The sequence below is a fragment of the Fusarium oxysporum genome, chromosome 9 (assembly GCF_000149955.1).
Source record: "Fusarium oxysporum f. sp. lycopersici 4287 chromosome 9, whole genome shotgun sequence".
Taxonomy (NCBI): Eukaryota; Fungi; Ascomycota; class Sordariomycetes; order Hypocreales; family Nectriaceae; genus Fusarium; species Fusarium oxysporum.
Window position 1 is genome coordinate 2,599,936 of NC_030994.1, and position 22,941 is coordinate 2,622,876.

General features: G+C 48.7%; 6 protein-coding genes across 8 annotated transcripts; 4 read left to right on the forward strand and 2 right to left on the reverse strand.

The window, feature by feature from the left end:
- Nucleotides 1-5,655: 5,655 nt before the first annotated feature.
- Nucleotides 5,656-7,749, forward strand: FOXG_12826 (uncharacterized protein). Its single transcript, XM_018392730.1, has 7 exons — nt 5,656-5,896; nt 5,948-6,191; nt 6,242-6,331; nt 6,382-6,593; nt 6,646-7,120; nt 7,170-7,411; nt 7,482-7,749. The coding sequence occupies exons 1-7, from the start codon at nt 5,708-5,710 to the stop codon at nt 7,713-7,715; spliced, it is 1,686 nt and encodes a 561-aa protein (XP_018251305.1). The 5' UTR covers nt 5,656-5,707; the 3' UTR covers nt 7,716-7,749.
- A 346-nt stretch (nt 7,750-8,095) lies between these two features.
- FOXG_12827 (uncharacterized protein) lies at nt 8,096-10,803 on the reverse strand. 2 transcript variants are annotated; one of them, XM_018392731.1, is made up of 9 exons: nt 10,652-10,803; nt 10,475-10,597; nt 10,318-10,421; nt 10,080-10,271; nt 9,457-10,016; nt 9,137-9,410; nt 8,916-9,091; nt 8,685-8,868; nt 8,096-8,631 (listed from the first exon to the last, which is right to left on the reverse strand). In XM_018392731.1, exons 1-9 carry the CDS (start codon nt 10,714-10,716, stop codon nt 8,150-8,152), a joined length of 2,160 nt encoding a protein of 719 aa, XP_018251306.1. In that variant the 5' UTR covers nt 10,717-10,803; the 3' UTR covers nt 8,096-8,149. The 2 variants fall into 2 exon arrangements, with proteins under 2 accessions (XP_018251306.1, XP_018251307.1); XM_018392732.1 differs by having other exon boundaries at nt 8,685-9,091.
- A 654-nt stretch (nt 10,804-11,457) lies between these two features.
- FOXG_12828 (uncharacterized protein) lies at nt 11,458-12,917 on the forward strand. The gene is made up of 2 exons (XM_018392733.1): nt 11,458-12,150; nt 12,209-12,917. Exons 1-2 carry the CDS (start codon nt 11,648-11,650, stop codon nt 12,687-12,689), a joined length of 984 nt encoding a protein of 327 aa, XP_018251308.1. The 5' UTR covers nt 11,458-11,647; the 3' UTR covers nt 12,690-12,917.
- A 127-nt stretch (nt 12,918-13,044) lies between these two features.
- FOXG_12829 (alanine-glyoxylate transaminase/(R)-3-amino-2-methylpropionate-pyruvate transaminase) lies at nt 13,045-15,187 on the forward strand. 2 transcript variants are annotated; one of them, XM_018392734.1, is made up of 3 exons: nt 13,045-13,751; nt 13,829-14,816; nt 14,872-15,187. In XM_018392734.1, exons 1-3 carry the CDS (start codon nt 13,438-13,440, stop codon nt 14,950-14,952), a joined length of 1,383 nt encoding a protein of 460 aa, XP_018251309.1. In that variant the 5' UTR covers nt 13,045-13,437; the 3' UTR covers nt 14,953-15,187. The 2 variants fall into 2 exon arrangements, with proteins under 2 accessions (XP_018251309.1, XP_018251310.1); XM_018392735.1 differs by having other exon boundaries at nt 13,829-15,187.
- A 524-nt stretch (nt 15,188-15,711) lies between these two features.
- On the forward strand, nt 15,712-20,796 carry FOXG_12830 (uncharacterized protein). Its single transcript, XM_018392736.1, has 9 exons — nt 15,712-16,374; nt 16,473-16,502; nt 16,560-16,632; nt 16,752-16,823; nt 16,882-17,603; nt 17,657-18,425; nt 18,480-19,180; nt 19,232-19,800; nt 19,849-20,796. The coding sequence occupies exons 1-9, from the start codon at nt 16,309-16,311 to the stop codon at nt 20,084-20,086; spliced, it is 3,240 nt and encodes a 1,079-aa protein (XP_018251311.1). The 5' UTR covers nt 15,712-16,308; the 3' UTR covers nt 20,087-20,796.
- Nucleotides 20,723-22,927, reverse strand: FOXG_12831 (uncharacterized protein). Its single transcript, XM_018392737.1, has one exon. It carries the CDS (start codon nt 22,632-22,634, stop codon nt 21,255-21,257), a length of 1,380 nt encoding a protein of 459 aa, XP_018251312.1. The 5' UTR covers nt 22,635-22,927; the 3' UTR covers nt 20,723-21,254.
- Nucleotides 22,928-22,941: the final 14 nt, after the last annotated feature.

Sequence of the window (22,941 nt, forward strand, 5' to 3'; positions counted from 1 at the left end):
GCTCCTCGTAAGAAGGACTCGACCGTTTCTGAGACATTTCGTAGGCAATGACCAGGGGAAACAAGAGAGAGCTCAAGCCATGCAAGACGATCAACCTAATTCAAGGTAAAGTGGAGATTTGGAGAGGAACGATATCCTTGAAAGACGCTAAACCTTACTCCACTTCCGAATGAAGGTACCGGTACATTGAAGAGGTACCTCCCGCTCCTGCCTGCCATACTTTGCCCCATCGTCACTTCTGACATTGGTGAAAGGCAAATAATGCCCCTCTTTGGTTTCTTAATTCTTCTCAGGTTCATTGAGAAAAGCCGAGATCTAGCCATTGCTATCTTTGTAATCTTTTACTGAATGATACTCTTACCATACGAAAACTCTCATACAATCATCAACACATGATGAGACTCGGACCATGTTTTTTGACTCTTCTGGCATCCAATATTAAACCTCAGCTGCCAAGCTTTCACTATCTCTCAGTCAGCAATAGACACATGCAATCGTGTATGCACAGAGCGAACTTTTGTTCCTCCTCAGAGATGCGTAGAGGTTTGGGGTCCGTAGGTAACCAACACCATGTGGCAGACATTGCGGAGACACAAGAAGAGCAATTACAGTGGAATCCTCCAATCAACATTCCCATATAGGTATTCGGGCCAGATATCAACCTGACGCCGTTTCGGGAGTCTCTTGTTACCGAAACACTGGCTCAGTATGATTCCAAGCAGCTTGGCATCGGTCTCGATGATACCCAAATTACCCATCTCGTACTGCCCCCACCTGCTCTCTTAGGTGATACTGTCACCTCATGTCAGTCTTTCGGTAACTCGTGTTCGATATGAGACTGCCTGAATTGATCCCTTGGGGCCACTCGTGCTGTTCCTCGGTTTCACGACTCTTCACTCGTGCGATTCGCAGGTGATTTTAGAGTATGACAGGGCTAATTGGCGCCTCCTACCACATCTTGCAGAACGTGACAGGGGGTGGGAAGCATGCCGAGAAAATAGCTTTCTTCTAGAAGGGTGGCGCAGTGACGAAGTGTGCATTACCTTGCTGTTTGGCTTCCCAATTGGCGCTAATGAAACCAAAAAGGACCTGCAGTCATCAGCACACGTCGATCGAACGAGTGAAAGGTTGATGAAGGGAAAGGTCAAAATGCTGAGTTGGTCGAAGTTTACAGACCCCGGGCATTTCCCACCGTGGTGCGACATCAGCTATCTTTGAGGAAGGGACTGCGATAACACCAACTCAACAGCAAAATCGCGGTTGCAAAACGGTCCCCAGCCCATGTTTCCCACTATTGATAGCGGTGCGCGGTTGTTTTTGCCGCCGCGGCAGCGGGCTTCCCAGAAAGCGTTCAGCTTCAAAGATGTACCTACAGTACATTACGTTTTATACTCCAGATTCTGAAATCTTGCTTTGAATCCCATCTACGGGGTAATACGTAACAGTTTGCTCTCAACTGCCTTACCCCGTGGGCAAATCGCCATGAATCTGGGGAGAGCTCCATCGTCCTCAGACAGAACCACCAGCAACTGTCCTTTGAGGAAGTCGCTCAAAGTTTTGTACGTAATACAATTCTTCTGACGAGATTTTTGTGGCCATTGCTGTTGAGGCCCCGTTGTTTTGACTTGAAGCATGGAGCACGGGCATGACAAGGCCGGACATGACCGGCTGGGCACCCTGACAGTCCCCGCAAGACCAGTTCCAGCGTTATCAAATGTTGCCCCTGACCTTGCAAGTTATTGTGTCCATTACATGAAGACACGCGACTCAGCTTGAAGTGACAATAAGAGAACAGTCACCATATCAAACGGTAATCGATAACCGAGTTGGAAGCTTTTGTTAGTGTCTTTTGCATTACCCGTCCCGAGTCAGCCGATTTCACGGGCCGATGAGAGGAAAATTATTACCTGCAATAACCTGCGGCGCATTCTTCATTTGGCTGAAGAGCCGCAGGGGTTGTTTTAAGCATTAAGCTTACCTTCAATGAGCCACACCTGACAACCCAAAAGTCAGTGTGTAATTACCCTAGCTGCAGGTGCTACACTGTACAGTACATTGGATGGTAAACAGCGAGTGCTGACTGGCATGTGTTGGACTAATTCTCGGTTGATAGTTACTTGCAAAGCTTGTTACACTGACCAGTTACACAGCACCAGCTGCTCGAAGATGTCCTCTATTCATTAAGAAAGCCGGCACAGATCTGCTTTCTGCCAAAGCCAAGAGATACATCAAGCTTCACAACGCAAATGCAACCACCCATCGGAATTCCGATGCAATCTGGTGCAAATCAGTCAGCCTTGCATAATTTCTGGAAAACGTCGATACAGGGTAGCAATTCTGTCGTGTAGGTCAGCAATTTCGAAACTGTCGAATCAGAATGATATCTGACTCTGACGCGTATCTCGAGTGTTTAGTCCCAATACAGCAGGTTGGTTGAATCGGCCGCTGACCTTCCGCTCTAGGCATGTCTCTGCGCCGTAAAACTTTATTGCGGCGTGTCTTAGTCCCTTATCACTTGGCAATGGGTGATAACGAGCTGTTACTTGTCGAGCAAGGGGCAAGTAAGCTGTTGCATATATAAACCCCCAGTTCCGCCAAGACTCGAGCCAAGACTGTTTGCAAGATGACCGCTACACTTCAGGCTGTTCATACGCTACTTGCCTATGGTACAGAGTACCTAGGTACAGCATGAAGCTTACCCTATCTGCCTCGGTTACGTGACCTCCCGTCGATCCCGTCGCCCCTATCATCTCTGGGCTTTTCGACCCTGCAGCATGTAGCTGTACCTACGCCGTATTGCTCACGACCCTCCGACCAGACGCAAATGCCTCTGCAAATCATGTCGTCAGAAGACTAAGGCTGTTACGCTTAATGACCTGTTCGCCCCACGGATTGACCTTATCTAAACGACACCTCGCCCGCCGAATACAAATGCATCTAGAAGTTCCAAATCGCCAAGACGAACGAGTTGGCAGAAATCGGGGGTCGTGGGGTGGTCCTTGGCATTGGGGCTTGTTGCGGGCGCTGGTTATGTCACGGTAACGCTGTGCTTTGGCCACTTCGGCGATGCCGCTGTTCGCGGTTGAACTCTGGGTATGTCGCAGTGGGATGCAGGGTAATTGAGATAAAAAATGCTATTGTCGAGCTCTGTCAAGCCATTGAACTAGGTGGTTATTCAGGCTAAGAGATGGTAGAGAGCTGGCTGTTCTATCTTTGGAAGATGTTGGTGTCTTGGCCAGATATTGTGCATGGCCAAGACGGATGGCTGTTCCAGGGTAAGAGGAGTAATCTCGCTGTCACATCTGATGCCTAGCACGCCGAGATTTTGGCAGAACAATGGAATTGTTCTTTTGGAGAAGTACACTTGATTGGCCATGAATTTGACTTCATTGCTTTAATTTTGTACAAGTCGATACCTGTCTTTCCGGGTATGGTGAGTATGGTTTTATGTACATCCTGTAAATGGATGGTTCGAGAGTCACGACTTTTCAGCATTATATGGTAGTCCTTGGACAGCATGGGAAACTGCTCCTCCTCGCTGGCGAATTCATTGTTGAATGCGCTCTCTGGACCCGGTACGTATTCTCTAAGCATAGTAGCCACTCCTGTTATATTCAGCTTTATGTCTCCGGAAATAGTGCCCTTGAAGTCTCTCGAATGCTTGTTAAACTTTGTCATATTTCAGCGAGAAGTATCAAGCCAATGGATTGACAATGACTGTGTGGCCAACTTGTCAAAGTCGGGATATGCGAGGACAGACAGATAAGGCCATCGACATACCAACCCATAGATATCCGCAATTGCTTGATAGCTTTAGCATCCAAGAGGACCTGAGACTTGAACTTCACAGCCAATACTAGGTGTATAAAGAACCTAATATGCCCTCAATCTGGCTAAAAATTGTATTCCTATGACATACGGTCGCCGTTTTGAAAATGTAAACAGCCTCTCGAGGACACGAGTATCTGGTGCTGTTATTTCTAATAGAGAATGAGCCACCAAATAAGTGCCTCTGTGTTTCTGAAGGCCGAGATAACCTCAATGGCACAAACTATCCTTCAATACTGGTAGATGTATTCTACAATTGTATAGACTTCGCATTTGTTGTAAGTTTCCGCGACGTGGCTTGAGATGGGATGGTACGCCACGTACATACTTTCGCCGTGTTTTAGTAACTATTACACAGTCGGAGGAATACCTGACGTATTTCAGACTTACGCAACTCTTCTGGGGAGGGTTTCTATGACGTTTCTGTCTGGTCTATTGAAGTTGGACGTGGGAGAAAATCATTTAGAGATATCTGTCACCACCACTCATGCTCTCCATGCTTTAACGGTGGCCGATTTGCCGTTTAACTTACCAATAAGTCCGAGCTAACCTTAGCGTATCAAGCACTCCGTCGTGGTGCATTAGAACTTGGGATAAGTCGCCGTTCGAGAACTGGATTCTAGCAAACTATCATAAACACTGATAGAGCCAATACTCAACTCGTAGGCTTTGGCTAAATCAATGCAATGCAACTCTTTTGACCCCGATTCAATAAGAACAGAATTCCCAAAAGATAGACAGACACTGATATCGTGGCATGTTGTATATCTTGTTGGACACAGATGATAGAGAGTGTTTGACACATGGGCGTCAGGCAACGTGGAAATGATCGTATCAGAACGAGTTCCAATCCACTGGGTCGGTCTAGGCTTCCTGCAGAACGCCACCGGGACATGGGCCGCCCTCTGATGACATGAAGTATCTGAGCCTCCTACACCTACCTGATGTCGGACATTGCAGGGGATGCATGACACCGGAACCCCGCGCCGATGAGATACGGAATGTCTCTCGATAGTCGACGTTATCATACTTCAAAATCTCGCCGGGTCGAAGTGATGATAAGAAAGGATTGACTTTTTATATCAAGAAAGTTGATAACACTTGCCTAAACACAGCCGAGTTATCACGTTTATCAGATGCTGAATCGAACATGTTGAGTACCGTTATGAAATTGCCTCACGGCAATGGACGCCAACTGAACTAACTCTAACTACCTCTCGCCGTTTTCCCCGATTCACCCCTCGCGGTACCCTTCCTCATTCACGTCAAAAGTGGCTTATCGCCCAACTCGCTGATACCATGCCTAGCTCGGCTCAGCTTCTCCTCACCATCGGCAGATAACCACGATAAGATCAAGATACCGAGCAGTGATTTCATCATCGGAAGCACATCCGTAGCGCCACGGAGAGAGCTAAACTCAACTGTTATCGCATGAAATCCGCTCTAACCAATGGTTCCCAACCTCACGACGAGTCTCGACTGATAGACGCTCGAAAGCTAGCTCGTTCTGGTCTAGTCGAAGCTGGGGTAGAATCCGGGGTAACTTTAAGCACTCAGTGGGTGTCGTAAATGCCTGATAGCGTTTTGATAGCCTGTTTTTCTTTCATCCTCCTCCCTTGATGCTTGATATAGAGATAGCCCTCGCGGATACTTTCCCGTAGAATCCAATCACGATACGATCGTCATGTTTGTCAATTTCCCCAGACTTTTCGCCCCCCTAGCTCTACTAGACAGCTCCATCACGTCTGAGGAAAACAGTATAAAGACCTACGATCGCCGTCGTGCAGAAAAGATGGATCCCAGCAAGCTCCCACTCCAGGGTCTTATCTCCATACAACAGCTTACCTAAACCGAACTCCTTTTGATATTATCCTTCATCATGCGTCGAGAAAGTATTCACGATGTCAACATTCCAGCTGGGATGACAGAAAAGTCCCGCGGTTCGATGACGAAAGACGATGGTCTTGACCTTGCAGCTTCACGAAGCATTGATGAAGTTCAAGCTATTGAAATGCAAGAGGGCAAACATGGACAATTCCATCGATCCTTTACACCAAGACAAGTCCACGTAAGTCCTATAATCCAAAATCACTCACTCCACTAACATGAACTTTTCAAGATTATTGCTCTAGGTTCCAATATCGGTTCGGGTGTCTTCATCGCTACCGGAAAAGCCCTCGCGACTGGCGGTCCAGGAAACATGGTGATTGCATATTTCATGGTGTGCACATGTGTCTGGGCTGTTCTACAATCGTTGTCAGAAATGACCATTGCGTTCCCTGTTTCAGGAAACTACATCGACTACGCTGATCGTTGGGTTGATCCCGCTCTGGCTTTTGGAGCAGGTTTCGCCGAGTGGCTTGGTTCGTATACCTGAACTTGATTTTGAGACACGTATTCTGACTGTTGATAGGTTGGACTGCTATTGTTTCTGCTGAGGCTGGTTTCTTCCATATCTTGGTAGGATATTGGTCTGGAGGCTCGTTTCCTTTGGCCGCATCACGTAGGTTTCACTTATCAGCCCCCTTTGAATCCAACTAACGAGTCTTGTAGTCAGCATCTTCATGTTCGCCTGTCTCGTCATCTTTCTCCTCCCGAACACCGTATTCGCCTGGTTTGAATATGTAACATCTCTGATCAAGATTTTCCTCTTCTTGATTATCATCACTCTCTCCTTGGCTTTAGTCCTTGGAGCTGGTCCTAATGGTTATGTTCATCACGGAGAGACATGGACTGACCTACCAGCATTCCTGAACGGCTTCTCTGTAAGTCTTGAAGTACACCCTTTTGACTTTACTCCTACTAACAACTTTGCAGGGATTCGCCAACTGTGCACTCCTCGCTACCTGGGCTGTCGGCGATCAAGTCTTTATCGGTATCATGGGCGGTGAAGCCGAGAGCCCACGCTTCTCCCTCGCTCACGCCACCAAGCTCGTCCCCTTCCGAGTCAACTTCATCTACATGCTCAGCGTCGTCTTCATCACCCTTCTCGTTCCTTCCAACGACCCTCGTCTTCTCGGTGGAGGTGGTGTTGCTGCATCACCCTTTGTCATTGCTGTCACAGACTCTGGAATTCCCGGTATCTCTTCGCTCCTGAACGCTGGAATGATCTGTGGTGTCCTCGCCATCGCTGCCGAATCTGTTTACCTCTCGTCACGAGTCCTGCGAACTATGGCCCATCAGGGTCTTATTTCTACACGTCTTGCACATGTCGATGATAAGGGACGTCCTAGACTTGCTTTGATCATTACCTCTGTTGTTGCTGTTGTTCTTGGATACATCCAACTTTCTTGTAAGTGAATCATCAGAATTTGAGAGCATCACGACTAATATCGTTGCAGCTGGTGGTCTTACTGTCCTGAACTGGTTGATTTCCATTACAAGCGCCTCATTTTTCACAAACTGGATCATCATCTCCTTCACCAACTACCGATTCCACTGTGCCCTGAAAGCCCAGAACGACAAACTCTTCTCAGAGACTTATGCTTGGAGATCGAGTGCCTGGCCCATTGCACCAGCATGGTTGATGCTCATCTCCCTCATGTTGCTGGTCTGCTGTATCTACTCTGGAATCAATCCTGTCGTAAGTTACCTATAAAAGGATACTTCTCATGACAGTCTGTACGAAAGATTATCTAACTTATATATCACAGGGTGGTGCTGGCTTTTCTGCCTCCAACTTCTTCCAATACATGATTGGTGTTCTTGTCATCTTTGGCTTCACTGCTGGATACAAGGTCATCTTCCGAACTCCCTGGAGAGATCCTGCCACCGCCGACTGTCTTACCGGTCGACGACACTTGAGCGTCGAGGAGATCAAGCATCTCGATGAGTACTATGCTAAGCCCAAGTGGAGGCGCTTCCTCACTTATGTCCAACTGTGGTAAACACCACGTCTTGAAAGTTGTGTGATGTGTCGGGGTCTTGGGTACGGATGTATTCTATAGGTTTCGGAAACTATTCACAGCATACTATTAAAGTTTTCTCGCATTGGCCTCACCTACATATAACCTCCATCTTCAGTGATGTGCTCGTGATTCATTTATGGAAGCAGGAAGCCATTCCATTATCAAAGCTACTGTGGGTAGTTCGAAAGAGCTACAGCTATGTCACTGACTTAACTCACGATTTTAGAAGTTTATCTCGTTCCAGTGAAGAAGGAAAGAACTGGTCAGAAAGAAAGATGGCGAAAGGACGATCTTTGACGTCAACTTTCCACTCCGGGTGATAGAAGAGAACTCAACATACTGCCCAGCGATACAAGAAGTCCAATGATGAATCTCAATTATACTGTTTGTATTAAAATTGTACTTTTAGATACTCATGCCCCATCCACATCTTCAGCCATCGGATCCTCCGGCCACGGCCATGTCAAGCTATCAATATCCAGGGAATTAGCAATATTCAACAGCTGTTCCGCACTAAGCTCATAGTTCAGCCCCAATCCAAAGTCATCATCCGACTCGAGACTAAAAGGCTCGGTATAATCAGTGACAGAGCCTGTGCTATTGTCTATGTCATTCATAAAACCCTGTCGAGGCGTGTTTGAACCCTGTGTCGCAACCACAGGTCTCGAGTCATTGCTGGTGAGGAAGCCTTTGAGTAAGTCTTCTAGTTGCTTCAGTTCAGCTGCCACCATGTTGGCTACGAGATTGCCTCTCGAGTTCATCTCGTCGAAGAGGCCGTAGGCGCGTTGCGTCCAGGGAGTGTGGTCTGGTAGTAGCGATGAGTCAATCGCAGCGGCCATGAGCAGTGCGATTGTAGCAGTAAAAGCGGCGTCCTGATCGAACCTCAGGAATGTTTCTATCCGAGAATAAGCAACACGCTCAAATAAATGCTGGGACCGGAGAACTGACCTAAAAGCCCTTGCTCAGAAAGACTGGAGAGGATCCTCAAAATCTGCTGAGCAGACTCGGTGCACATCTGGACTAGCCCTTTCACACTCTCTGATTGTAGCCAATGCATCAAAGCTACCTCTAAGTGACCAAGTCTGGAAAGCAGGAAGGTGTAAAGAAGTGGTCTTGTAGTGAGAATGATGCACTTGTTCTGTTAGAAGTTGGCAGTCAGAGGGAGACGGACGAGCTTACTTGGTGTTGCATTAAATGGAGATGTGCTGATATTCGTGATATGCCAGCCATCCCCTCGCTTGCCTGAATCTCAAAGGACTTGTTCAATCGTTCTGTCACGGTAGCAATACTCTTGAGTACGGACTGGGTAGCACCGAGGTACCGACAGTCGAGCTTTCCCTCGAGTCCATAAACGGCTGCGATCGTTAGTGACGATCTCTCTGTGACACAAGAATACGCACTCTGGTTTATCTTTGCAAGAACCCTGCAGAAGTCAACATGTATCTTCAGAGCCTCTAGCTTTTGCGGCTGTCCTGGGAAGTCGGGAAAGCGTGCGCTTATCGTCTCGTCGGCTATACTCAGCGGAAGTCCCAGAAGCGAGATTAGCTGGCGTTCGAGAATGTAGAGTGTCCAGAACATGTGTCGGCTTCTCTGTACATAAGCTGCGTCAAGAGAATTGGATTGCATCTCGGTATGTATACCGTGTTCTAGGCCATGACGAAGTGCGGAGCAGACCTGATGCCGTTAGTTACTATACATATTTAAAGAGCCAATTGCTTACCAGACGATATGCCTGTTGTATGTGATCCACAGATTGCAGATATAGAGCAGCGCAGCAGAGAACCTGCATCTCTTCTATAATATCACAATCAAAGAAATTGAAGTCGGGCATGAGCTTCATGGCTTGTATGAAGAAGTCACCACCAGGAGGCCGTCTTGACTTGGTTGACTGGACCACAAAAGCCTTTCCAAATGCCAGGACAAGAAGGTAGTGAACGAACCACAAAGGTTCTGCACGCGCATATTCAGAAGGGTTCTCATGGAACAGACGGAAGCGTTCCATGAAGATGTCCTCATCGAATAGGCTGTACAGCCAACCACAGTGAAACTTGACCGAGTTGATGAGATATAGAGCAAAGTCTTTAGTTGGCAGGGCAGACATGTCGGGAACGTCCTGGGCTGTAAGCTTTCTAGTCCCATCCCACCTCAGATCGAAGACCTTTCCTTCAGTGCCAGCAAAGTGCAAATTGTGCATTGATAGTGGACGGCCCTTGACGCGTTCGTTTGTCATGGTCAAGACTCTCTTGTTGAAGGACCAATTGGATGATGTTCCCATGAAAACTGACGATAAGTTAATCCCCAATTTGAGAGGCTGGCTGTTTGGACGAGTGTTTATGAACTTACGGATGTTGCCTGTGACGCTTGGAACAAAGTCATACGTGTGGAAGGCTAAAGGGTTTGTGAGAGGAGCTTTGCCTTCGCCATTAGGCTGTTGATTTTGTGCTTCGGTTATTCCATAAGGAGAAATTGAAGTTGAAGCCTTTATCACTTGTTCTGAGATCTCGTTGCTCTTAGTAGATAGTGGTATACGATCACCTGGTACTCTCAGTGGAAGGCCGATGGGAGACCAACAAAGACTTACTCAAATCGGGGCTCCTTGACCGGCCAGCTGTAGCTTCAAGGAGAGAGTGTTGCTCTGAATTGTTCTCTAAGGCCGCCAACCTCTCTTGGAGACGGTTGATATACCTGGAAGACATGTGTAAGTATGACTCCGTCAACAGTTCTTGGCATCGACTTACCCTCTCGAAACTACAACTTTGCGAGATTCATCATCGAATTGACACACTGACCCCCTCTTATCGCATTGCTGACATGGCTGCGATCCAGAACATCTGATCTTTTGATCTCGACATCTTACACAACTGATAATCTCATAAGTCAGTTGTTGAACCTGTATCGTTGAGATAAGAACATACGCTTTGGGAACACGCTTCCTTGCATTATTTGGTCTTGTAGGATTAGCTCTTGTAGACGATGACATCACTTTTGAAACAAAAACACACAAGAGGCACAGAAATGGTTAACAGTAATAATATTGATGTATGAGCAAAACAATGGCATCCTTGTGACTCCCCATACTTGACGGGTAGGTTTCCGCAGAGAGAGCGGGGTAGGGATTGATAGGAACCCAGAGCCGAAAGGGGAGAATGCAAGTATTCTAGAACGTGTGGGTATTGCAAGACGATTGGCCTTGCGGAGTTGATCGTCTACTGTTCCTGATTGCGTTAGGAAGATCGTTGATGTTGATTCAAGGTCCGCTTATTGCCTGTAATACGAAAATGGTTACAAAACAGATCTTGATGACAAGGTGACCAGTGATTCGAGGCATTGACTGAAGCTGATCCTTAGTCCTATGGAAGCCGCATGATACAACGTTGCAAACGACGTATGGTAGTTATGCGAATTGATATTTAAAAATAGCCTATCATGACCTTGTAATGGTAGAAGCACATTGACTCATACTATCTTCAACCAAAACGATATCCGTGATGTCAGGCTTTTTACTCCCTTTGGCCTCACCGAAGAAGGCACTCAGCAAAAATTTATAAAAAAAAAAAAATCCGTAGACCACAAGACACGAAATTACCACGTACTCTCATTCCTGATTCTCCCGACTAGATGCTCTGTGGATGGACCAAGCTAACGAGCGGCTGAAGGCTGAAGCTTATGGGCTAAGTTGGTGGCTTGCAGGCTGAGCTTTTGCATGTGCGACAAACAAGATCTTTACGGAAGAAAAGGACCTTGCTATTTGTGCTTATTTTAAGCTTGATTGAAGTCTTTAGTGGTAGGTTGGATTTGTATAAGAGGGGAGCGATACCCATGCATTAAACCGTCATACTCACCAACATTAACACCTACACCAATACGCCTGACCTACACAGTCTCATAGCCTTACCAAAAGACAACCACCAATGATCGGCTTCCATCTTAGCTACCAGTGGCTTCACTACACTCGACCTTCAGGACCTCCATCTCCAGTCCCCGAAGGTCTGGAGCGTCACTGGGTAAACACACCCCAAGGCCGAATCGAAGTCCTCTCCAACACCTCATCCATCACCAACAAATTCAATGGCCCTCCTATAGTCTTTTGCCACGGCGGCATGGGCTGTGCATGGGTATGGACAGAATATATGAAATATCTAGCAGCACGCGGTGTTCAATGCTATGCCGTTTCACTGCGCGGCCATGGTGAATCGTGGTATCCATCCTATTTCCGCATGGTCTTTGCAACGCCTCGAAGTGCTTTAGCTTCTGACCTCGTTGCGGCTATAGAGTGGGTGCAGATTAGGGAAAAGATTGAGGTTATGCTTGTCGGACATTCCAGTGGTGGTGGTTTGAGCCAGGCTGTTCTCAGCGATGGATTAGCGAATGTGAAAGCACTTGCTTTGCTGGGTGCAGTTCCAGGATTTGGATCGTGAGTCAAGATAAACACGTATCTCGAAGCTCTTGCCAGGATACTAATGCAGTCACAGAATGGGCGTGTATATGAACTGGTGGAAGATGGATCCATGGTTCACAATACGACTGATCTTCCATCTCTGGCACTCCAACTCACCTCTGTCCCACCCCAAGCTCACCCAAAGAGCTTTCTTTGGAGACAAGTTCCCTCTCTCAGCCGTCATCCCGTTCCAACGCCATATGAACCGCTATGAGAGTTACTTGTGGCCTTTCGGCATGATGTACAGCTTCACGTCGCCGTCAAACATCTTGAGCCATATTCGCAATGACGGTGCGAGCGGTGAAAAGGTGCTCGTCATGGCAGGTACTCAAGATAAGCTCATGACAGTTCCTGTGACGGAGAAGACGGCGACGTTTTACCGTGAGGCTGGAAACGACAAGCGAGATGGTGTAAGACTACGATTCGTTGAGGGAGCAGGGCATCATTTGCAGAATGATGTTCAATGGGAAGATGGCGCAGAGAAGTTGTTTGAGTTCTATAAAGGCATCGCTTAGAGGGGGTATCTTGGGACTGGCGGTGGGTATTGACCGCATTCGGTCGGTCAACCGTTTGTTATTCTGCTACTTCAGATCGGGACCCTTCCCGTAGAGCGCTCGCAACTCCATCATGATAATTCACACCATTCGATATTCTATTTCCCCGAAGCAGCGGAAACGCTTACCATATAAAAATAGCCGTTCGATATAATCGGTTCAAGATCCCGAGAGATGACCGAATCATCGTCTACTCAATTCAAACCTCTGGCTCCGGTAGCGGCCTCACATAACCCGAGCTAACCTGGACACGACACTGAGAAAGCTCCGTTCGCTGTGCTGAAAGAAGCAAAAAACGGGGACGGAAGACAGGGGATTCCGGGGCTAGAGTCAGTACACTCAGCGCATTTCCCTAGGCGAAGTTCCCTCTTCCTCTTCCCCTGAGGCAATTCATATAACTCTGAATCAACAACCTCAAAATCGTCTTTTTACGGCTTAAAAAACTCTTGGTTGCGTGAAGTTTATATCTCGGTGCTTCATAGACCCGAAAACCCCGGCTTCTGTACCCCGAATCGGAAGCCTACCGACGTTCTCTATCCTCTCGGCCTTCTTCCGTTGCAGCAGGCACATTTGCTTGCGGCACCGCAAAAAGAACACACCTTTCAGAAGGCCTCAGGCAGTCAACCTGGCGTCCCTTCAGCGGTTGTCGTCCGTGGTAGTGGGGGTAGGCGCAGCAGCCAGTCGTAGCCTGTTAAGATCGGCACTTGCAATGGAGGGGAGAAAGGTGCCCCGCGCTCCGGAGCTGTCCGCCGAGAGCCCCTCTTCTTCTTCGGCGGGCTTCAAGACGTATTCGGCCGCTGGAACTGGATCTGCGTCGGCCGATAGGATCTCTCTCGTCTCAGGTCATTTGTCGTCTTCTTCTTATACCGCGGCTTCTCCTGCTCAAGCTTCAGTTTCTTCTCAAGCTCGTCGTCTTTCAACATCCACAGCCACCATGTCTTCTCAACCTGAACACGCTACTCTCCTCATCCCCGGACCCATTGAGTTCGATGATGAGGTCCTTAAGTCCATGGGCCACTACAGGTACGATACAATGCGACTTGGATCACGTCCGCGTGATGTGGTTGATAATATCTTGCTTGCTAATACTTGCCACACAGTGAGAGCCACGTCGGCCCCGGCTTCGTCAACACCTTCGGCGAGACCCTCACCCTGACCCGCAAGCTGTTCCAATCGACCGACCCCTCCGCCCAGCCCTACGTTATCTCCGGCTCCGGTACCTTGGGATGGGATATTGTTGCTGCCAACCTTGTCGAGGCTGGTGAGAACGCCCTCGTTCTCAGCACTGGATACTTCGGTGATGGCTTCGCCGACTGCCTGCGCGCCTACGGTGCCAACGTCACCAAGCTCGACGGTGAAGTTGGCGGCCGACCTCAGCTCTCCGAGATCGAGAAGGCCCTTTCCGAGAAGAAGTACAAGATCCTCACAGTCACACATGTCGACACATCGACTGGTGTCCTGAGTGAGCTTAAGAACTTGGCCGCTACTGTCCGCCGTGTCTCCCCCGAGACTCTTGTTATCGTCGATGGCGTCTGCAGTGTGGCCTGTGAAGAGATCGCTTTCGATGAGTGGGGTCTGGATGGTGTTGTTACTGCCAGTCAGAAGGCCATTGGTGTTCCCGCTGGTCTCTCCATCTCATTCTTCAGCGGCCGAGCTGTCGCCGCTGCTCTTGAGAACCGCAAGACTCCTATTCCCGCTTACTTCGCCTCTCTGAAGAACTGGACACCCATCATGAAGAACTACGAGGCCAAGAAGCCCTCTTACTTCGCTACTCCTTCTCCTCAGCTCATCCACGCCCTCCACACTGGCCTTACTCAGATCTTCACTAAGCCCCTATCCGAGCGATTCCAGGGCCACATCGAGGTTTCCAACAAGGTCAAGAAGGCTGTTACCGATCTTGGCCTGAAGGTCGTTGCTACTAAGCCCGAGGACCAGGCTCACGCCATGACTGCTATTTACCTTCCCGATGGCATTGGCGCTGCTGATGTTCTGCCCAAGCTGGCTGCTAAGGGTGTTGTCTTTGCTGGTGGTATTCACAAGGCCATTGCCCCCAAGTATATTCGATTCGGCCACATGGGAGTCAGCGCTGTAAGGGTACCCGGTCCTGTTCACTCGAGATGATCCGCTAACGTAGTTTCAATAGCTTGACCCCAGCCGAAACCACATCGAGAAGGCTCTTAGTGCTCTTCAGGATAGCTTGGCCGAGGCTGGTTACAAGGCTTAAAAAGATAATGAACGAATATCAACATCGCTTGAGTACGGTCAAAAGACGGCACATTGCCAGTTCTTCGCCGTTCATGCAAAAAAAGTTAAATAATGAAACTATGGCTGGCCATGTATGGATATTTGGATACAGACGGAGCCAACTATAGAGGGTTGGCCAGTATTGTCTTTTGTCGATAGAGCGAGCCTTGAAAAAATATGATACTTTGATGACCGACGTGTTTAGCCATGGTTCGTTGAGTTTTGTGAGCTATCAGTTTATGCCTCGTGATGTTGTCTGCTGTCATGAAGGGTGCGATATCTCTCATGTTTATGCAGAACACCAAGCATGTTCATATTTAAGCTGTCCTGAACTGTATCTAACGTTGAAGAGGCAATCCTGAATATGTTTGGCTAATGATTGTTATCTTTGAGCCATCTCAGATTACGATCGTGATTCGGGTAGCCGCATGCGGTAATTTCAGCTCACAGCTTTGTACGGGATTGACAAACACGCGCCGTTGTGAACCCAGAGCGAATCATGAGATCGATCGATTAATTATGCGCCCGGGAGGCTGGGGAGTTTCGGTAAGTTCAAGTACCGCTACAAAGATCCCAGCGTCATGGGTCCGACAATCCGTAGCTGAGTTCCCTTTTGGTAGGAGAAATCCGCAGTGACAGCATCAACCGCTGCCACGGATCAAAGTAGAGATACATTGATGTGATAGTGACATGACATGACAGGTTACCCTCAGACTTGCATTTCAAGCCCCGCTGCTGACAAAACCGCCCTCAGTGTGAGACAGACGGGTATAGGGATCCAATCCGTTAAGATCGAGAAAGCTCAGAGCTCGCCCTGGTTGCTGGTGGTTACTGGAACTTACCTTACCTTATAGCGTACCTAGTGACGCAGGCTGCGCTGCGGGGCATTTCTGTGCTCGGTACTCCACTAAAGGTACTGTATTCACAGTGCTTTTGCTCCCCTTCAACTCCACTCTCGTCCACTTCAAGCCGTCCAGACCATCTCTTCACACCTCACCTCACCTCACCGACGTCGTCCACTTTGCCTTGCCTTAGTTTGCTTTTACCAAAGCCGAACTTTGCATTTCTCCTCTTTTTCATTTTTCCTACGCGAACCCCGACAATATTCACATCGCCATATCCCCCCCTCTCTCTATCTCTCTCTCTTCTCTTATTATAGAGAGCTGCGCCACTGCTTCTCTGATCTATATCTGCCTGGGGCTGGTATTTGCTTGGATCTTCTCTCTTCCCCCGCCTCGCCTCGTCTCGTTCGCCCACCACAACCACCACCTCCAACCGCCAACCTCTTCTCCCACTTCGTAACGATCCTCTCGTGAACCCGAAATAACCACACGAAATGGCCGCCTCCATTGAAGAGCTGGACGTCCTCGTCCGCTCCTTCTACGAGGGGCGCGGTGAGCAGGTAGGTAGTCTTCTGGGCGTCGGTTTTTACAAACCGTGGACCCCGCGCGTCGGCATGAGTGAGGAACGATAGCTAACTCCGCCTCGTTAACCGTGTAGCAAAAAGCCGCCCAAGCTGCTCTCAACCAGGTTCGTACAGATCTAGCTCTCGGCTCGTGCAGAGCTTTTTACTGACTTGAGCTGCAGTTCAAAGAAGACCCCGATGCGTGGCTCATGGTCGACAAGATCCTCTCGGATGCGCAGTACCCTCAAACCAAATGTGTGTAGCCTCGGCTTTGCGCCACTTCCTATGCTGTGCTGCATTCAATCCAGCTCTCTTCCCTTCGATCTATGCGAATACTGCACTTGTGAATCCACTCGACTAACAAATTTTGACAGACTTGGGTCTGCAGGTTCTGGACAATGTGATCTTGACAAGATGGAAGGTCCTCCCTCGGGAGCAGTGCCAAGGTCCGTCTTCACCGCGATAACAGCTTAGCAACCAACTCTGACGACCTGTAACTTGTAGGAATCCGAAACTTCATCGTCCAGTTCATTATCCAGTGCTCGAGCACCGAAGAGTCGCTGCGCCAGCAAAAGACCTTGCTCAACAAGCTTAACCTCGTCCTCGTTTCCGTACTCAAGCAGGAGTGGCCTCACAACTGGCCTACCTTTATCAACGAAATCATCTCGTCCTGCCACTCCAACCTATCCATCTGCGAGAACAACATGATCATTCTTCGCTTGCTCTCGGAGGAAGTTTTCGACTATTCAGCCGAGCAGATGACATCAACCAAGACACGCAACCTCAAACAGACCATGTGCGCCGAGTTCTCGCAAATCTTCAACCTCTGCCAGGAGGTTCTCAACACGGCCACACAGCCTAGTCTGATCAAGGCGACCCTCGAGACCCTTCTGCGATTCTGCAACTGGATCCCCCTGGGATACATCTTCGAGACACCGCTTATCGAGACACTGCGAACCCGTTTCCTCTCGACCCCCGAGTTCCGTAACGTCACCATGCAGTGCCTTACTGAGATTGGTGGTCTTCAGACTGGAGGCCCCGGCCAGCCCAACTCTTACGACGAGCAGCTTGTTAAAATGTTCACCGAGACCTTGACTACCATTGCTAACATTATTCCCGTTTCTCTTGATCTCAAGAGCACATATCCAAGCAGCAACTCGAGGGATCAGGAGTTTATACAAAACCTGGCTCTCTTCCTCTGCAATTTCTTCGGAATGCACTTGAACGTAGGTTTTACGCTGTGTTTGACATCTGGACGAATCTAACATAATCGTGATAGCTTATCGAGAAACTCCCCAACCGCGATTTCCTCATTCATGGTCACTACTATCTTATTAGAATATCGCAGATCGATGATCGAGAGATTTTCAAGATTTGTCTCGACTATTGGCTCAAGCTTGTCCAGGAGCTTTACGAGGAGATGCAGCAGCTCCCCATGACCGACCTGAACCCTCTCATGGCAGTTGGCGCAGGAATGTCTGGAAGCGGCGCCCCGAACCCTACGATGCTCAACAACTACCCTCTCCGAAAGCACAAATACAACGAGGTCCTCTCGAACCTTCGAGTCGTTATGATCGAGAAGATGGTCCGTCCTGAGGAAGTCTTGATTGTTGAGAACGACGAGGGTGAAATTGTCCGAGAATTCGTCAAGGAGAGTGACACAGTACAACTTTACAAGACGATTCGAGAGTGCCTGGTCTACCTGACACATTTGGACGTGGTCGACACAGAAAACATCATGACCGAGAAGCTCGCTCGACAAGTCGACGGAAGCGAGTGGTCCTGGCACAACTGCAACGTTCTTTGCTGGGCTATCGGCTCGATCTCTTTGGCGATGAACGAGGAGACAGAGAAGAGGTTCCTTGTTACTGTCATTAAGGATCTCCTCGGTCTTACTGAGATGAAGCGAGGCAAGGACAACAAGGCCGTTGTCGCCAGTAATATTATGTACATTGTCGGACAGTACCCCCGCTTCCTCAAGGCTCATTGGAAGTTCCTCAAGACAGTTGTCAATAAGCTGTTCGAGTTTATGCACGAGTCACACGAGGGTATGTGAAAACAGCTTGAGTTGAATATTAAAATGCTAATCAACATTGGTTTAGGTGTCCAGGACATGGCTTGCGATACGTTTATTAAGATCGCCCGCCAGTGCCGACGTCACTTTGTAGCCCTGCAACCCAGCGAACAGGAGCCTTTCATTGAGGAGATCGTTCGAAACATGGGCAAGATCACATGCGACTTGACACCTCAACAAGTGCACACCTTCTACGAGGCCTGCGGTTACATGGTTGCCGCTCAGGGCAACAAGCACCAGCAGGAGAGACTCCTTGCCGACCTGATGGCTATCCCCAACGCAGCCTGGGACGAAATCATCAAGCAGGCAACAGTGAACCCAACTATCCTTCAGGATGCCGAGACTATCAAGGTTATTGGAAACATCATGAAGACTAATGTGTCTGCTTGCTCATCTGTGGGGTCCTATTTCTATCCCCAGATCGGCCGCATCTACCATGACATGCTCCAGATGTACAACGCCACAAGTACACTGATCTCCGAGGCTGTGGCTCGCGATGGTGAACTCGCCACCAAGATGCCCAAGGTCCGAGGTCTCCGAACCATCAAGAAGGAGATCCTCAAGCTCATTGAGGTGTACGTCGATAAGGCAGAGGATCTTCAGGCCGTCCGTGCCCAGATGGTTCCTCCTCTGCTGGAATCTGTTCTTGTTGACTACAACCGCAACGTCCCTGGCGCCCGCGATGCCGAGGTGCTCAAGGCTTGCTCTACTATTATCACCAAGCTTTCTGTCAGTATTCTTTTAATCATATTTGCAGGATTTTATACTAACGAGTAACAGGCTTTAATGGAGGACCAGGTTCCTACTATCATGCAGAACGTTTTTGAGTGCACTCTGGAGATGATCAACAAGGACTTCTCTGAGTTCCCCGAGCACCGAGTCGAGTTCTTCAACCTCCTCCGAGCCATCAACTTGCACTGCTTCCCTGCCCTGCTCAAGCTCGACAACAACCAATTCAAGTTTGTCATCGACTCATGCTCATGGGCTTTCAAGCACGACAACCGAGATGTCGAGGCGGCTGGTCTTAACATGGCTCTGGAGCTGATCAACAACATTGCTGAGAAGACAGATGTGCAAACCGCCAACGCTTTCTTCCAGCGATTCTTCATCACTATCCTCCAGGATGTGTTCTTCGTTGTGACCGACAACGACCACAAGGCCGGCTTCAAGACACAATCCATGTTGCTGATGAAGCTCTTTTACTATATCAACCCTGCCGATGGGTCTCAGCCTAAGATCCAGGGACCTATCTACAGCCCCGATCAAGCGCAAGCTGGAACCGACAACCGAGAGTTTGTTGCCAACTTTGTAGCTAACCTCCTACAAAACGCCTTCCGCAACCTGCAAGCGTACGTATCCCCTCTGCCTTTCATGTCACTAAGCTAATCTTTATATAGGAACCAAATCACAAGCTTCGTCGAAGGCCTGTTCACGCTTAACACGCAGTACGACAAGTTCCGACTCAACCTCCGTGATTTCCTCGTCTCCCTCAAAGAGTTTGCTGGCGACAACGCTGAGCTCTTCATTGTCGAAAAGGAACAACAGGAGCAGGACGCCAAGGCCGCTGATATGGAACGACGACAGAAGGTTGGCGGTCTTCTCAAGCCCTCTGAGCTGGACGATGAGGAGCTATGACTCAACGAAGAACTTCGGACAGAATTTGCGCCCAATGCCGCCGATGAAGCGGGACCGACGGATGCAGCTGGTGATGGTTGGGACTTCTACGGTCTCTGAGAGTTTGCACTCAAGCTGCAACCCAGCGGCCTATCTCTCCATCTCATGCACGTCTTGACATCTCGTCCACGCCCATTTTCCTTCCTGTTATGATACCATATTCCTTCCATAGAAGAGTGGCCATCCGCCTTGCCCGGCGGCGCAAAAGAAAAAAGCCCTTGTCTGGATCCGTCCTGCCCCCTGGAAGTCTCAAGAGGGGAACTTCGAAAAACAAAAAGAGAGAGAGAAAGATCAAGGAGCCCTGGTTGAAGTTTTCGCTGCTGTCGGTTGTTTGACTTTTGATTTAACGACGTTAACGCTCGAGCTATTACCATTCCGCCTTTTTATGAATAAAAATAAAGAGAATTGACATGCAGAGTATTGTATTGTGTTCGCAGGATGGGAAACAGGCCGGGCTCATGTAGATATCGTTATAGCTTACACTATGGATAATCGTACAGAGAAAATGAGATGGCATTCATCAGTTGAGTGTGTGCTCTTGTCCGTGAAATGAAATGAGACATTCACTGGTGTTGATAAAACTGTCACAGATGGAAGTGTTTGAAGTATTTAACTTGTTTATTGATAGACTTTAAAACATCGTCCCTCTAAATGGTATATTTTCTTGCCGCCAAAGCCACTCTATCCTTATCATGACAGGTGCAAACACCTGATAACAGATAAACACAGCCTGGAGCCTTCACTTTCTCCTCTAAGTTTATGATAATTTAGGCCAAGCTTGAATTAGGCTAGCTTAACCTTCGTCGGTATTTGACAACACCTCCGAAGGATTTCTGAAGGATCATGTCCTTGAATGTTCATATCTTGACACTTGACTGATCGGACTCTTTGGGTGGTGGTGCGACCTCTGCGTGTTTTGCAGTTCTGAGGCCTGGATCATAAAAAAGGTGATATTTCCGAGCATCGAGGTCTGTGACCTAAGATCGGCGACATCTTTGTTGCCTTTAATGTGTTCGAATGCTGCGCTTCAACGAGCTTGCATATAGCATCGCTTATGTGAAAGCACGTCGATGTCTTCGCTCTGGATGCCATCGGTACAGGACTAAAGTCTTGTCCTCTGCCAACCTTCTTATCCTTGATCTCTTTCTAACTCTTCGAGTGGCCATCGTAGAGCATCTTTCCAATAGCTTCCAAGATGATCCGCAATCAAATGTATCAGAAACGCGCCTGAATCGCCAAACAACCAGACATGTCGACATCGGTGGAGGAGAACACCATAATAAGCCAATACGAGCAGTGCTTCAGGGCGGTGCTTTCGAACAGGCTCTATGTAGTTATCGCTTAACACAACCGGAAATGCCGAGGCAGCTTGTACGTTTACACTCTTGGGCAGATTCCTGTGAACATTGAAAGCCCATTGCAGTGTATGAGCGGCTGTGCTACAGGCTTCCACAGCTGATGGACTCAAATCAGAGTTTTCGATGAGAGTTATGAGAGGGGCACACTCATCGCCCTTGTCACCGAGCTCTGCTGCGTCTCTGACACCGAGAAAGAATGGCGCTAGAGGGGACCTGATAAGAGTTTGGTAGCCTGGCGAGGAAGTTGATTTCACGCCGCGATGAAGGCAGACAGAGTTACAGAATCTCTCTATAAAGACGTGAAATGTGGCTCGATACTGTGTGAGTGTGTCGTAAAGCATATGTAAGCTTAACAAGGAGGAGAAGAGGAAACGAGGGACGAAGCGAGACTCGTGATTGGCAGTGTCTTGACCGTCTCTGTTAAAATGTGTAAGGGCGCGAGTCTGCAACTCGGTAGCGATGCGTCTCCAAGAAGCTGCGCTTTCAGCTGAACTTTCTACTTGGGCCATGGCAAGGTGATCTGCTGATATAGCAAGAAGCTGATCCAGAGCGTACGGAGCTTCTGATGACCAGTCGAGAGCGAGGTCTATGATAATGTCGACGTTGTCGACATCGAATAGTAGAGATTTGCGGAAGTGATGCAATAATATGAGGTGCTTATTGGTAAAGTATGGCGTAGGAAGAGCGTCTGGCAGCGGAGTTGATAGAGGCGACTCAGACAAGTCTGCAGCAGCGAACGATTCTGTGAAAGATGGCAGAGAAGTCGAGTGCGCGCCGTCATCGATATTCGATGTGAAGCCAGAGTTTGGTGCAAGATATGACGGAGGCGGTATTGAAGAAGGCCGGTGAGAGGCTGCAGTACTCGAGATGCTATCAGCAGGACTCTCAACCTGACTAGCACTCAGAGGTTCATTGAAAGAAGACACAGGCTGCTCTGGCGGAGTTGGCGCAGCGGCTGGAGTCGGTTGAGCAGGAAACGAACATGTCCTCTCACTGATGACGCAGTTACTACACGCAGGACGATTCTCATCGCACTTGATATGTCGTCTCTTACACTCCCAGCAGCCATTCCGGGACTTGCGATGTGCCCGGCGGAGCTTGGCAGTAGCGGCGCCGGAGCCGGAACCGGAGCCGGAGGTCCTCGGAGGCATCGGAAGAAGTGAGGGAAGTATAGATGAGGTAGGGGGAGTGAGAGTGATCAGGGGGCGAAAAGAATTGTTCTCGATCAGCAGGCACAAGTCATGGTAGGTTGTCTGTCCTGGCTAGTCCTGATGTGTTTTTGCTTTAATTGAAGCGTCTTGATTGGTTGGCAGCTTAGCTTGGAGACCTTAATCGTATCCCCCGTCGTATTGCCCCAGTGGAGGGTTTATTTTTTTCTTGTGGCTTCAGTGATGATCATCAATGGACGTGTTGTTGACAAAGCGGAGTGTTGACGTTGGAATAATTCCGAAACCGTCA

Coding starts and splice junctions, on each gene's coding strand:
- FOXG_12830 (XM_018392736.1), top strand. CDS start 16,309: ATGGCCGCCTCCATTGAAGAGCTGGACGTCCTCGTCCGCTCCTTCTAC. Junction 16,633..16,751: donor GCAGTACCCTCAAACCAAAT/GTGTGTAGCCTC, acceptor AAATTTTGACAG/ACTTGGGTCTGCAGGTTCTG. Junction 19,181..19,231: donor CTATTATCACCAAGCTTTCT/GTCAGTATTCTT, acceptor AACGAGTAACAG/GCTTTAATGGAGGACCAGGT.
- FOXG_12831 (XM_018392737.1), bottom strand. CDS start 22,634: ATGCCTCCGAGGACCTCCGGCTCCGGTTCCGGCTCCGGCGCCGCTACT.
- FOXG_12829 (XM_018392734.1), top strand. CDS start 13,438: ATGGAGGGGAGAAAGGTGCCCCGCGCTCCGGAGCTGTCCGCCGAGAGC. Junction 13,752..13,828: donor AAGTCCATGGGCCACTACAG/GTACGATACAAT, acceptor CTTGCCACACAG/TGAGAGCCACGTCGGCCCCG. Junction 14,817..14,871: donor GCCACATGGGAGTCAGCGCT/GTAAGGGTACCC, acceptor TAGTTTCAATAG/CTTGACCCCAGCCGAAACCA.
- FOXG_12828 (XM_018392733.1), top strand. CDS start 11,648: ATGATCGGCTTCCATCTTAGCTACCAGTGGCTTCACTACACTCGACCT. Junction 12,151..12,208: donor GCAGTTCCAGGATTTGGATC/GTGAGTCAAGAT, acceptor ATGCAGTCACAG/AATGGGCGTGTATATGAACT.
- FOXG_12827 (XM_018392731.1), bottom strand. CDS start 10,716: ATGTCATCGTCTACAAGAGCTAATCCTACAAGACCAAATAATGCAAGG. Junction 10,422..10,474: donor AAAGTTGTAGTTTCGAGAGG/GTAAGTCGATGC, acceptor CATGTCTTCCAG/GTATATCAACCGTCTCCAAG. Junction 8,632..8,684: donor TTCTGAGCAAGGGCTTTTAG/GTCAGTTCTCCG, acceptor ATTCTCGGATAG/AAACATTCCTGAGGTTCGAT.
- FOXG_12826 (XM_018392730.1), top strand. CDS start 5,708: ATGCGTCGAGAAAGTATTCACGATGTCAACATTCCAGCTGGGATGACA. Junction 5,897..5,947: donor TTACACCAAGACAAGTCCAC/GTAAGTCCTATA, acceptor GAACTTTTCAAG/ATTATTGCTCTAGGTTCCAA. Junction 6,332..6,381: donor GTTTCCTTTGGCCGCATCAC/GTAGGTTTCACT, acceptor CGAGTCTTGTAG/TCAGCATCTTCATGTTCGCC.